Raw genomic sequence first — 12,948 nt, forward strand, 5'->3', positions numbered from 1 at the left:
CAGTTCTTCTAGACAAACAGACAAAAATAGCTGAGTGCAGCATCACCAAACTCTGATGCCACTGAGAACTGGGGGGACCTGTTTCAGGGGTATGTTATGTCCTGTATCCAATGGAAGGACGTAACTACTGAGATTTGGGGAGACGTTTGATGCCTGTTGAGGATGAAACTGTAAAATTTGAAATGATCGTATTCTAACAGCTGTTATTGATGTGTTTAAATAAAATCTGTTCTTTAAAACTCGTATGGCCGTCTATTATTTTAAAGTCGTCCTTCTGCAGAACACTTTATCACAAAGGTATTTTCCTCCAAGAGTGTTCCTGTTCTTTGAATCCTATGGCTTTTTTTTTTCTTCTGAAACTACATTTAAACAGGTTGAATATGTTGAGTGCCTTTTAAATAAATGCATACTTTTTAATATTTACATACAGTGCATCATAAAAACATTTGACAGACACTTAAGATTTGGACAGTGCATTTGAAATTAAATGTACTTGTTTTTCCCCTTTACACTAAAGTACATTTTCAGGTACTATACATCAGCACTATTGAAGCTGCTTCACATTAACTGGAAAATTTAGACTGGTATGACAATGCCAAATCAAGCTTCATTGTTTTAATACACCTTTGCATGGCAGTGGGTGTGTCCTAACAAAGGTGTTTAGTACAAATAAAAACTTGGCAACATTATATTTGTACTTGGATTACATTTCTGGTAATAAAACATGCATTACTTCTTGTTTTTCTATTAAATACTGTATGTTTTGCAAGACAGTTTGAGTAGGATCACTGAAAGACATTTGGCATTTTTGCAACACTAAGCTTTCAGTTCCCCTTGTGTTCAGTAGGTGGCAGTAATGTACTTTGCCGCATGTAGATAAAATCGGGTAATAAAGTGACTTTTTTTAATTAAGCGCAGTGTAACTTAAGTTAAAATATGCCTTTCAAAAATCTTGACTAAGATAACTGGAATATTTATAAAGAAATCATAAATGTGGCATTTCTTCTTGCCTTGCAGTTCCCCACGCTGCCAGCAGGGGGCAGAAACACGTCGCATGAGAACGAACCATAAATGCATTAAAAAAAAAATTTATAAACAGCTGAGCTGGTTTTTACATTATTATAAAAAATGTACCAAGAATGTTATCACGAACTATACATATACATCCTCCGTAAGATTATTTTACTTACCTAATGAGCTAGTCCCAGGTTCAGTCTCGCGGTATTTATGCGGCGATGGGTGTCACAGTCTGACGCTGCAGGCAGCTGCTGCTTCCTGTATTGAAACCAGCGGTCAGCGCGAAGCTTTGCAACGTTTCAGAGCCTCGCACAGCCTAAAGGCAAAACCTTAAAGGAGTTTTTTTTTTTTTAGAGAGGTCCACTGAGAAGTCTCTTGGCGTATCTGGGCTTGTTGTGTCGTGTGAGCTCGGGGACGAGGATCGCTGCACGGCTGAAAGACGCAGATTCTCACTGGAGCTAGCGAGAGCAGCTAGGTGGCTAATGGCTAGCAGCAGCAGGTAGAAAACCGAGCAGGAGCGGAAGAAAAGGGAAAGCTGTCACCTTCTAGAGTTCATAGATGAACTGGAAAAACTATCCGACTTTTGTAGGGCATGTCGGAATGCTACGTTTGACCACATCAGCAAACTGACATGCTACAAAAAGTGTGTTAACTTTGCTAACGTCAACTAGCCAAGTTACTAGCTGCCATCGAGCGGATCCTGTTGCTTTTTTATTTATTTTATTATTATTATTATTAGACGGACTTTTTTGAACACGGGCAGTTTATATAAACAGCTGCCCTGCTTAATTAAATAGTGTTTTACCGAGGCGGTCGTTTAGTTTGATTTTTGCAATCATGGCTCCAAAGAGAAGACCAGTTCCTTTGAACATTACGCCCATTGGGGAGGGACAGGCCACCTCCAACACCATTGATGCTGCATCAGAGTAAGAGCCGTCATTCTGAGTCAAAATGACTGTCTTACTCAGCAAATGTTTTAGTTGTTTGCCAGTATACGTGTATTTCTATGTACAACGCTGTTTAACATTGCCTCTCAGGTGGTTCATACATCTGTATATTCCAGCTGTTTCTTCATCTTCTGTGAAAACGTGTTTCCTCCCAACAGAGCCAACCTTGAGGCCTTACAAAAGAAGCTGGGCGAGCTGGACCTCGATGAACAGCAACGGAAACGTCTAGAAGCCTTCCTCACCCAGAAAGCCCAGGTTGGGGAGCTGAAGGATGAAGATTTTGACCCGATTTGTGAGTTGGGCGCTGGAAACGGAGGAGTGGTCAACAAGGTCCGCCACAAACCCTCGGGTTTGGTCATGGCCCGGAAGGTGAAGATTTTTGTGCGAGTGAAGTGAAACGTGAGGGTTTGCTTGACAGATGATGATCCAGGTGTTTGTAGTTTAGTTACAACTTATAATTATTGTTCCGTGAGGAAAACCTACAAAGAAACCCTCTTGACTCACAAAGATCAATTCTTACTTGTTTTACGTTAACACGAGCTCATCTGCAGCTCTTTGGTGACCATAAAACACAAATTGTAAATGTTTAGAGTGGTCCAGCACCAAAGATTAACAGAAACTGAAAAATATGTATCTGCAAATTGCTTACATCATAAATCTTGACTTGTACTTCTGTAAAGAGCAAGAAAAAATGAGGAGGAAAGTATGCAGGAGTTGTATCTGAGGTGATTTACTGGCAGTGCTTCAGCCACATAGTTTGTTGTATTCTGTTTATTTTTCCACTAAGTGATGTCTGGCTCGTTGCACGTTTTGACCTCATCCCTAACATAACAAACCTAAACCAACTTAAATGATGAGAAAACTCTAAACCTACTTGAAAAATTCATCAGTTGATTGAAACCTTTTGTCAAGGGGAGATAACATAAGTTATCCTTTTACAGACTCCTGCAGCAACTCAAGCAAGTTCACACTTGTAGGATCTCTAAAACTGTGTGTTCAAATGTCAGCTGAAATTTTCTCCTGCGGTTTTCAGAGATTGTGTGAAACAACTTTTAAATTCTTCTTCTTCTTTCGGCTTTTCCCTCCAGGCGTCGCCACAGCGAGTCATCCTCCTCCATCTCTGTCCTCAGTCCATCTACCTCCATGTCCTCTCTAACTGTATCCATACATCTCCTCTTTGTCTTTTTCCCAGCAGCTGCATTTCTAACATCCTTCTACCAATATTCCCACTGTCCCTCCTCTGGACATGTCCAAACCTTCTCAGTCTGGCCTCTCTAACTTTATCTCCCAGTTGTTCAACCTGTGCTGTACCTCTGATGACCTCATTCCTAATCTTCTCCATCCTTGTCACTCCTAAGGAGAACCTCAACATCTTTATTTCTTCCACTTCCAGTTCTTTCTTCGGTCTTTCTGTCATTGCCACTGTCTCCAGACCATACAATATAGCTGGTCTCACCACTGTCTTGTAAACTTCTCCTTTGACCTTTGCTGACACCCTTTTGTCACAAATCACTCCTGAAACTTTTCTCCATCCACTACATCCTGCCTGGACTCTCTTTTTCACCTCTTTACCACACTTCACATTTTCCTGGACAGTGGACCCCAAGTACTTGAAGTCCTGCACCTTTGTGACCTCTGCTCCTTGTAGCCTCACTGCTCCACCGGCCTCCCTCTCATTCACACACATGTACTCTGTCTTACTACAAATTACTTTCATACCTCTTCTTTCAAGTGCATACCTCCACCTCTCCAAGTTCTCTTTCACCTGTTCTCACCACAGATCTCAATATCATCTGCAAACATTGTAGTCTACAGGATTCCTGCTTGACCTCATGTTAGTCGGTCCATCACCAGAGCAAACAATAAGGGGCTCGGAGCCGATCCTTGATGCACTCCCACCTGTCCCTGAAGCTACTTTTTTTTTTTTCCTTCCATTTACCCTTTATTTATACAGGTAGTCTCATTGAGCTTCGAGAACTCCTTTTTCAAGAGAGACCTGTTTAGGGAGCAGATGGGGGTTAAGGGCCTTGCTCATGGACCCAGAGTGGGGCGAATGAGGGTGGGAGCAGGTGTGGGTGCTTCACCTACCCTACCCACATTTTTGATGTTGTCTGTACCGGGGCTTGAACCAGCAATTTTCCGATCACAGGCCCACCTTCTCTAACCTCTGCGCCACCCCTCCCCCCACTTCTCTGCCACTCCAGATTTCCTCATGGAGTACCACACCTCCTCCCTCGGCACTCTGTCATATGCTTTTTCTAAATCCACAAAGACACAAGGGAGTTCTTTCTGACCCTCTCTGTACTTCTCCCATCAGCATCATCAAGCAAAGATGGCATCTGTGGTGCTCTTTCTTGGCATGAAATCATACTGCTGCTCACCTCTCATCTAAGTCTTGCTTCCACAACTCTCAGATCTTCGTGTGGCTCATCAACTTAATTCCCCTGTAGTTGCTACAACTCTGTGCATCACCCTTGTTGTTAAAAATGGGCACCAGCACACTTCTTCCTGAGGCATTTTCTCACCCTCAAACATGCCATTGAATATTTGAGTCAAAAACCTCACTGCCATCTCTCCAAGACATTTCCAAACCTCCATTGGTATGTCAGCAGGTCCTAGTGCCTTCCCCTTCTTCATTCTTTTCAGATCTTTCTGGACTTCACCCTCACTAATCTTTCCCACTTCCTGGTCCACAGTTTCCATGAACTCTATTCTTCTTTCTCTTTCATTCTCTTCATAGTGTCCAGCTTCCCATACATCTCATCATGTCTTCTGCTTTGCCTTAGCTACTTCCCTCTTTGCTCTATGCCCCATCTCCTTATATTCCTGTCTCCTCTCTTCAGTCCAGTCATATTTCTTCTTGGCTAATCTCTTTGAATAGCTTCCTGTACTTCACTATTTCACCACCAGGTTTCCTTATCATCCATTCTCTGTCCAGATGACACATCAAGTACCTTCCTACCTGTCTCTCTAATTACTGTTGCTGTAGTAGTCCAGTCATTTGGAAGGTCTTTCTTACCAGCCAGAGCCTTTAACAGCTCCTCTCTGAATTTCTCACATTCTTTTTTTTTTTTTCTCAGGTTCCACCATTTGGTCTTCTTCTCTGATTTTACTCTTTCTTTTCTTCACAACAACAGTCATTCTACACACAACCATCTGATGCTGTCCGGCTACACTCTCCCCTGCCACAACCTTACAGTCCCCAATCTCCCTCAGTTTTCCTCTTCTACACAGAATGTAGTCAACTGCGTACTCCTTCCTCCACTCTTATAGGTCACTCTGTTTTTCTCTCTGTTGGAAATAGGTATTGACTATAGCCATTTCCATTCTTTTGGCAAAATCCACCACCATCTGTCCTTCCTGGTTTCTTTCCTTGAAACCAAACCTACCCATCACTTCCTCATCCCCTCTGTTTCCGTCACCAACATGTCCATTCAGGTCTGCGCTGATCACCACTCTCCTCCCTGGGAATACACTCTCTCACTTCATCCAGATCCTTCCAAAACTGATCTTTCTCCTCCACATCACATCCAACCTGTGGAGCATCACCACTGAGGACGTTTAGCATAAATGACACAACCCTCACCATTTAGCCTAAATGGTGAGGGTTGTCAGGAAGAGCATCTGACATTAAACACGTTTGCCAAAACTATAAGAGTTCATCAAAGTGAAACAACTTTAAAATATGGGAACTTAATTTACATTATAGTGAGACATTCTGGTTGTATAAACATTGGTATGTGCATGTTGAGATGCGTTAATATTTCTTTGTTTGGGAATGATATATGACTGAACATCAGTTGATGGTTTTTTCTTCCCTTCAAAGTTAATCCACCTGGAAATCAAGCCTGCCATCAGAAACCAGATCATCAGAGAGCTGCAGGTGCTGCATGAATGCAACTCTCCCTACATCGTGGGCTTCTATGGAGCCTTTTACAGCGACGGAGAGATCAGCATCTGTATGGAGCACATGGTGAGAGGCTCTTCACTGGCAGCAGTATCTCTTAAGCTTTCTTCAGACTGTGGTTATGAAGCATTAATGTCTTTATCAATATTCAAACTCTGGTCACTTCTATAGAACCACTTATAGAGTCATAGTTTTCTAACAACTCCATGTTGTATTGCAACAACAAATTATGGCAAAGATGAAGCACCCCAGGGAAATCATCAGTTTGAGAAAAAACACCGTCTTTTACATCCTTTGAGTAAAACAATGTTGTCTAACACCATTACAAAACAAGCCAGAATTAAATAGTTTCAAACCAAAGGTCAGTTTCAGTCAAACATTAACTCCAGTCAGATACCTGACGCCTTTTCTTGGTTGCAAGTTCTTCAACAAGAGTTTCATCGGTCTCATTTGTCGCTTTTCTGCATCAAAATCAAAGATTACGGGAAAATTTTTAATTTTCCTTCAAAGTTGGCCAACTGTCATGCGGAGGCTGCACTAAACAAAGTATGTTCAGCTTTTAAATGAAATGAGAAGCGATAAAACTATTTTACTTTTAAAGCATCATCTTGGATGCCAGATAAGATCTTGACAAGGGCCATATTTGTTCCTCGGACCTTGAGTTTGACACGTAGAGTAGATTATCTATCATTGTGGTCGTATTTGAGATGAAGCAACGGTCCTCGGTTAGTTTTTGTTTTCCATAACATATTTTTTGCTGTAATAAATCAGATCAAGCTAACAGCATTTACTAGTGTCGTCTAGTTTACCAAAGTTGATAGAATTATTTATAGTCGGACTTGGAGCAGAAGCTTCTGCTGCAGTTCAAATGCTTTTAATTTTACTTTTCTTTTATTTGGCCCAGTTGATTAAAAATCTATGCTTGCATTTAATTATTTTCTGGATCTAATTATACAAGTGTTAAAAGGACAGTTTTTATTTTAATACTATTTCTTGTGTTCCTCTGTACAGTAAGGTATATGTTAAATAATCCCTGGTAGCTGCTGAGCTTTCCTGTGTGCTATTGTTGCTTGTGTGTTTCACATTTGATTCTTGCTGAGATTTGATTTGGACATATGTCAAGTCAAATTTAGTCCGACTACTGGAGCTAAATGTTGCAGAAAAGCACGGGCGTACACGTTCAGATAGATCTCTCATTCAGCTGATGCCAGTTTAATGGAAGTCAGTTCATGTGTGTTGCGCTCTGTTGATCTGACTGGGAATATGTTTTATTTTGTGTGTAGTAAGAAAAATAATATGAAACTGTTAAGTACCAGCAGCACGGTGGCGCAACTGGTAGAGCTGCTGCCTCTCAGCGAGAAGGTCCTTGGTTCAAACCCCGGTCCAGGGGCCTTTCTGGGTGGAGTTTGCATGTTCTCTCCGTGCATGCGTGGGTTTTCTCCGGGTACTCCGGTTTCCTCCCACAGTCCAAAAACATGCATGTTAGGCTGATTGGTAACTCTAAATTGTCCCTAGGTGTGAGTGGGAGAATGAATGGTTGTTTGTCTCGTTTGTCTCTATGTGGCCCTGTGATGGACTTGCGACCCGTCCAGGGTGTACCCCGCCCCTCGCACAGTGATTGCTGGACATGGGCACCAGCGACCCCCGTGACCCAAAATGGAATAAGCGGGTAAAGATAATGGATGGATGGATGTTAAGTACCATATTTTCTGCCATACACATCGCACCACCCTATAAGTTGCATCAGTCCAAATATGTCTAAAAATGTGGAAAAATCCGTAAATGCGTCGCTTTGCCGTATAAGTCGCATCTATTTTGCGTTCACCGCTGACAACCTGAAAATGTGGGCTGGTGTTGTGGCAGAAATCAATTGGCTGCCAAATGGCGGTCGCTGGAGTGTGCACGGGAGGACTTTAACAAGAATTTAACAAGATTAACACTTAAAAACATTTGTTTGCTCGAAATTATAGCAAATGTGTCTCAGTCTAACTTTTATTTAATAAATTAACTTTGACGGTCAAATCAGCTGCATTTCAAAACCCAATTCGCAAAAGCGGGTACGCGCAGAGGGATGAGTCGCTGTACATCTCTTTGAAATTTAACAAGACTAACACCTAAAAGCAATTATTTGTTTGCTCAAAATTATAGTAAAGGTGCGTCTCGGTCTAACTTTTGCTTAATAAATGCACTTTGACGGTCAAATCAGCTACATTTCAAAATAATTTGCTGCCTCAGTGCTCTGGGAGCACACAGACGGGGAGGAAATCATGGAGGAACGCTGCGCATTTCTTCGAAATTCAACAAGATAAACACCTAAAACAATTTTGTTTGCTCGACATTATAGTAAAGGTGTGGCTCAGTTGAACTTTTACTTAATAAATGCACTCCAATGGTCAAATTTAGCTGCATTTCACCGGGGCGGTGCAGTGAAATGAATCTGATTTGATGGTTGCTCCAAGCAGCGAGCAAAACAAAGGTGGAAGTCTGTGGCGAGCAGATCGTCTTTAATAGCCACTTTTACCTACTACATGATACAACGGCATGCCATACAACTTGATTGCCATCTAGTGGCTGAAAATGGTAGTGTTCAATATGTTCAGTCAGAATGAATGAAAACGGTCATATCAGACAAAATTGGTTTATAAATAGGTGAAAAAATCCATATACACGTCACTTTGGCATATAAGTCGCAGGGCATGAAAATTGTGCAAAAAATGCAACCTATACAGCGAAAAATACGGTAGTTGATTAAAAATAAATCATTGTTTTTACAAATGCAGTCTTAGTCTTTTTTTTTTTTTCTGTCTCTACAGGACGGTGGGTCATTGGACCAGGTTCTCAAAGAAGCCAGAAGAATTCCAGAAGAAATACTTGGGAAAGTTAGCATAGCTGTAAGTTGACTTTATGGTCCGTGTTTCTCTGTGTGTGTCTGCAGCTTGAATTTTTCTTAGATTCTTGGACTAGTTGGGTTTTAATTGCAGTCGTGAGTTCCATTTTTATTTGGCAGTGCTAAATAAATTCTTGTGGCTTGTTGCTGAACATCAGCTGTACACGTTGTTGCAAATGCATTGTGCATTAATGGGTGTGTGTCTTTGTGGTGTGGGTTGACTAACAGAGAGATCAGCTCAGTCATGCATCAGTAACGAGTAGAAAGACTGCTCTTTCTTACTGACCTTACTCTTGCATCAAGTTTATTTCAGTAGTACATGCCAGAAAGATTTCTTTAATATATACTATATCTACAAAAGAACACTTCTTATATGTATAGACTTTAAATATGACTGTAATGTGAGTTTTTCAAATGAATTTTCTTTCATTTACAGGTGTTGAGGGGATTAGCTTATCTACGAGAAAAGCACCAAATCATGCACAGAGGTAACTGAACTCTTTGGTTTCACTCAGAAAATCTCTGCTACATTTTCAGCCCCTGCAACCCAAGAAATTCTCATTATAGAAAACTGGTTAGAGACTTTCAGACATAATTGGTTGTGATGACAACCAGGACGCACGCTTGCAGTCAGATTATTTATATCATTACTGTATATTAAAGGTTGACTTTACAATCAGGGATATAAAAAAAAAACCTGTGGCACTTATCCAGGAAGGTGTTTGAAACATAAAACTGTGTCTTGTGCTGGTAGCTAGAGGCAGATTTTTAGGTGTGATGATAATGGAGGCTTTTATTCTATTATTTATTATATGCATCTGAATCAATATGTGCAAGAGTTTTTTCACCTGCACCACATGTCGAGTAGTATTTTAGTTTCACAAGTTTCCAGGAGACGGTGTTTGGAGCACCAAGTCAAACTGTGGCTAAGTCTAAAGGCGGACAAGTTTTTCAGCATTGCATGTGTGTAAACGGTGCTTGTGCTAGTAAAGGGAGCAGTCAGACTGGCGTTTAGAAATTTCACTCTGCTTCAGGGTCGGTGTTACTCCTGGATAAAGTTGTCTGTGAGCTCAGGAGGTAATTGCAGCCTCTCATGTGTGATTATAGAGCAGCCGAGTCCTGCTGACCCTCCCTCTACGTTTCCCTCCATCGTTCTCCCACTCTTTTACACCACCTCTTTTCTCAGTCGCTTACATGTCCCATACCCGCCACACAGAGAAGACTGCAGGGCTCGGCCTTAAACCCTCATTTTGTAGGATGTTTTTCAGTGATGAATTGCCCACGTGGAGGAATTGTTTATAACGAGCTCAACAGGATCTGGGTTATTTCTTTCACTCCCCTCATGGCACACTAGATTCTTAAGATTTTTAATATGTAAGGTGGTGTTGCCTTTCCATCTGAAACATGTTATTCCGAGTGAATCTATAGTTGCGCATACACACATTCAGATCCCTACATTTATGACATGTTGCTTCAAAATCACAAGCTGACGCATCTCACAGTCTTCTCAGTAGGGAATATGGTTCATCCCCAACTCATTTTGCAACAAGCTCAAACATTTCGAAGCTTCAGGGTCTAGAAGAACAAGATTTAAACCTTATCTCAACACAAAGTCACTTAAGCTTTAGATAAAGAGGCTTAACCTACTGAGAAAATGCGATACTTTTTTTTATATATATATATAAAGTAACAATCTAGATTGGGAAATCGTGCAAACTGTTCAACTTTATGAAGTTAACGGGTAAAAACGTTTTGATCGTAGCCCGTTTTTATTATTACCTCAACAGCGTATTGGTTCTTGTTTTTGGATTTTCCTTTAGCTATGTTTCTATAAATGATGGGATATGGTGTTGGTTCACGTTTCTTTGTAAATGCAACATTCATTTAGTTGTTTTTGTCCCGTCTCCAATGTAGATGTCAAGCCCTCCAACATCCTGGTCAACTCCCGTGGGGAAATCAAGCTGTGTGACTTTGGTGTGAGCGGCCAGCTCATAGATTCCATGGCCAACTCCTTTGTTGGAACGCGCTCCTACATGTCGGTGAGTCAGCTTTGCACGCCTGTGCCCCCACCTCTCCTCTTCTGGCCCTATACCCACTTTCCCTCTCAGTTCTTGTTCACTGGTCCCACCCTCTGCCTTCCCTTCCCCTGGCCCACCCTCACTCCCCTGCCAAGAAGCAAAGGCACTGTTCTTTGGCAGTGAAGGAGTGCATGCACTTTCTTGTACTTGCATTCCCTCAGTTTGAGACACCTGGATGAAGTACCACAAGCTGCTCGTCTTGTTCCATTCGCATCCTTTTCCAAAGTATCTTTGGTGTAGTACTGGGCTTTTCTTTTTTTCATTGTAAGCATACTCGCCCTTCCATCTAAAATTGTCTCCTTCCTTTCTGCCAAAGACACCCAACCTTTTGCTGTAACACCCCCTCCTCCCTCTCCTTTTCGTGCCTTCCCAGCCCTTTGCCCAACCCTCTCCCTTTCCTTGGCATGTTGGCTCTACCTGGTCTCTCTGACGTCGTTGTGTTTCTCAACAGCCGGAGAGACTGCAGGGCACTCACTACTCTGTTCAGTCTGACGTGTGGAGCATGGGCCTGTCCCTGGTAGAGCTGGCGATTGGCCGCTACCCCATCCCCCCACCAGACGCCAAAGAGCTGGAGGCAATCTTCGGTCGTGCTGTTATGGACGGGGCTGAGGGAGAGGCTCACACCAACATGCCTAGGCCTAGACCACCAGGCAGGCCTGTGAGCGGTAAGAGATTTAGACGTTTATAAACATGTACAGCTCATGAGTGATTTTAAATATGATTTGCTATAAAATCTTAATGCAACTTGTTCGTAGGACATGGGATGGACAGTAGACCTGCCATGGCCATCTTTGAACTGTTGGACTACATTGTCAATGAGGTCTGGAGAAAAAAAAACTGGTTTGCACAGCAGGAGTCCAAACTTTAATTTGTTCTACTACTGATGTTTTCTTTCTGCTTCTCCCACAGCCACCCCCTAAACTGCCACACGGCGTCTTCACCAGTGACTTCCAAGACTTTGTGACTAAATGGTGAGCCCTGGAAACCACTTCTAAATAATGAGAGTATTGGAAATACTTTTATACATTGTGGGTGAACCTGGTACATTACTGCAGTAGTTTTTTAATATGTACATATACACATTTGAAGTGAAAAGTTTGGAATTTTATCTTAAGAGGGTTGCTCATTGTGTTTCAGACTTATATTTGGTCATATAATAAAATAAACTTTTATGCTCACTTTTTGCATACACTGTTTCGATGAGTGAATTTTAAAAGATCTTTCAGTTAAATTCAATTCAGTTTGTTTATACAGCGCCAAGTCACAACAGAAGTCCTCTCAGGGCACTGAACAGAAACATTCAGATATACATAAAATAAGTTAATAACATTATTTATCTATTTTCATTAACTGGTATTATTTGTGTCTGCAGCTTGATTAAAAACCCAGCAGAGAGAGCAGATCTAAAGATGCTTATGGTGAGTACCTGATCTCTTTTTTTTTTTTCTAGCAGGTAATTTGATTTCCACATTTCTTTGTTTCTGTGTTGACGATGACCGTCTCCTTTCGGTTTCAGAGTCACACGTTCATCAAGCGATCAGAAGTGGAGGAAGTAGACTTTGCCGGTTGGTTGTGCAAAACCATGGGTCTCAACCAGCCCAGCACTCCCACTCGGGGTACTGAGTGACCCCCGCCCCCCTTACTCTGACACATTTCTGGGTCTCTCTTCATACATATTCAAATACTGTGCATACATGTACATGGTCCACACTGCATGTTGGCACTTTTTTTTTTTTTTTTTCCATTTGGCTTTTGGGTAAAACATTTTTAGCTTCCTTTAGGTTTCTTCGTTAGCAGCAGCAGCAGGGTCCGTTGAGTCATTACTGTACTGTAAGGCCACATCTTCACCACGACAGTGTCAATAGCAGCCTCGGCTCACATTTTCACACTGCTATAGAGGATGTAAAGCACTGAAGGGCTGCCGTTGTATCAGAATTTGCATTGGCAAACATGTTTTGTATTGTTAATCGCTCTGTATTAGTCATTTCTACGGAGGCTTGTGGGGTGGTATTTTTATTAACCTGCTGTTTAAATTGGATTGAAAGTGAGAATCAAATAATCCAAATCTGTTTGAAAACTAAATTTATCTGAGGTGATTGAAGACGCTTTAAA

The 12,948-nt window shown here is 41.6% G+C and overlaps 1 protein-coding gene across 1 annotated transcript; it reads left to right on the plus strand.

Moving 5' to 3' along the window:
* The first annotated feature begins 1,854 nt into the window (after positions 1 to 1,854).
* map2k2a (mitogen-activated protein kinase kinase 2a) lies at positions 1,855 to 12,684 on the plus strand. The gene is made up of 11 exons (XM_037674784.1): positions 1,855 to 1,943; positions 2,123 to 2,333; positions 5,791 to 5,937; positions 8,685 to 8,762; positions 9,195 to 9,246; positions 10,673 to 10,797; positions 11,288 to 11,501; positions 11,592 to 11,656; positions 11,746 to 11,807; positions 12,209 to 12,254; positions 12,353 to 12,684. The coding sequence occupies exons 1-11, from the start codon at positions 1,855 to 1,857 to the stop codon at positions 12,461 to 12,463; spliced, it is 1,200 nt and encodes a 399-aa protein (XP_037530712.1). The 3' UTR covers positions 12,464 to 12,684.
* Positions 12,685 to 12,948: the final 264 nt, after the last annotated feature.

The sequence above is a fragment of the Nematolebias whitei genome, chromosome 3 (assembly GCF_014905685.2).
Source record: "Nematolebias whitei isolate Nwh7 chromosome 3, NemWhi1, whole genome shotgun sequence".
Lineage (NCBI taxonomy): Eukaryota > Metazoa > Chordata > Actinopteri > Cyprinodontiformes > Rivulidae > Nematolebias > Nematolebias whitei.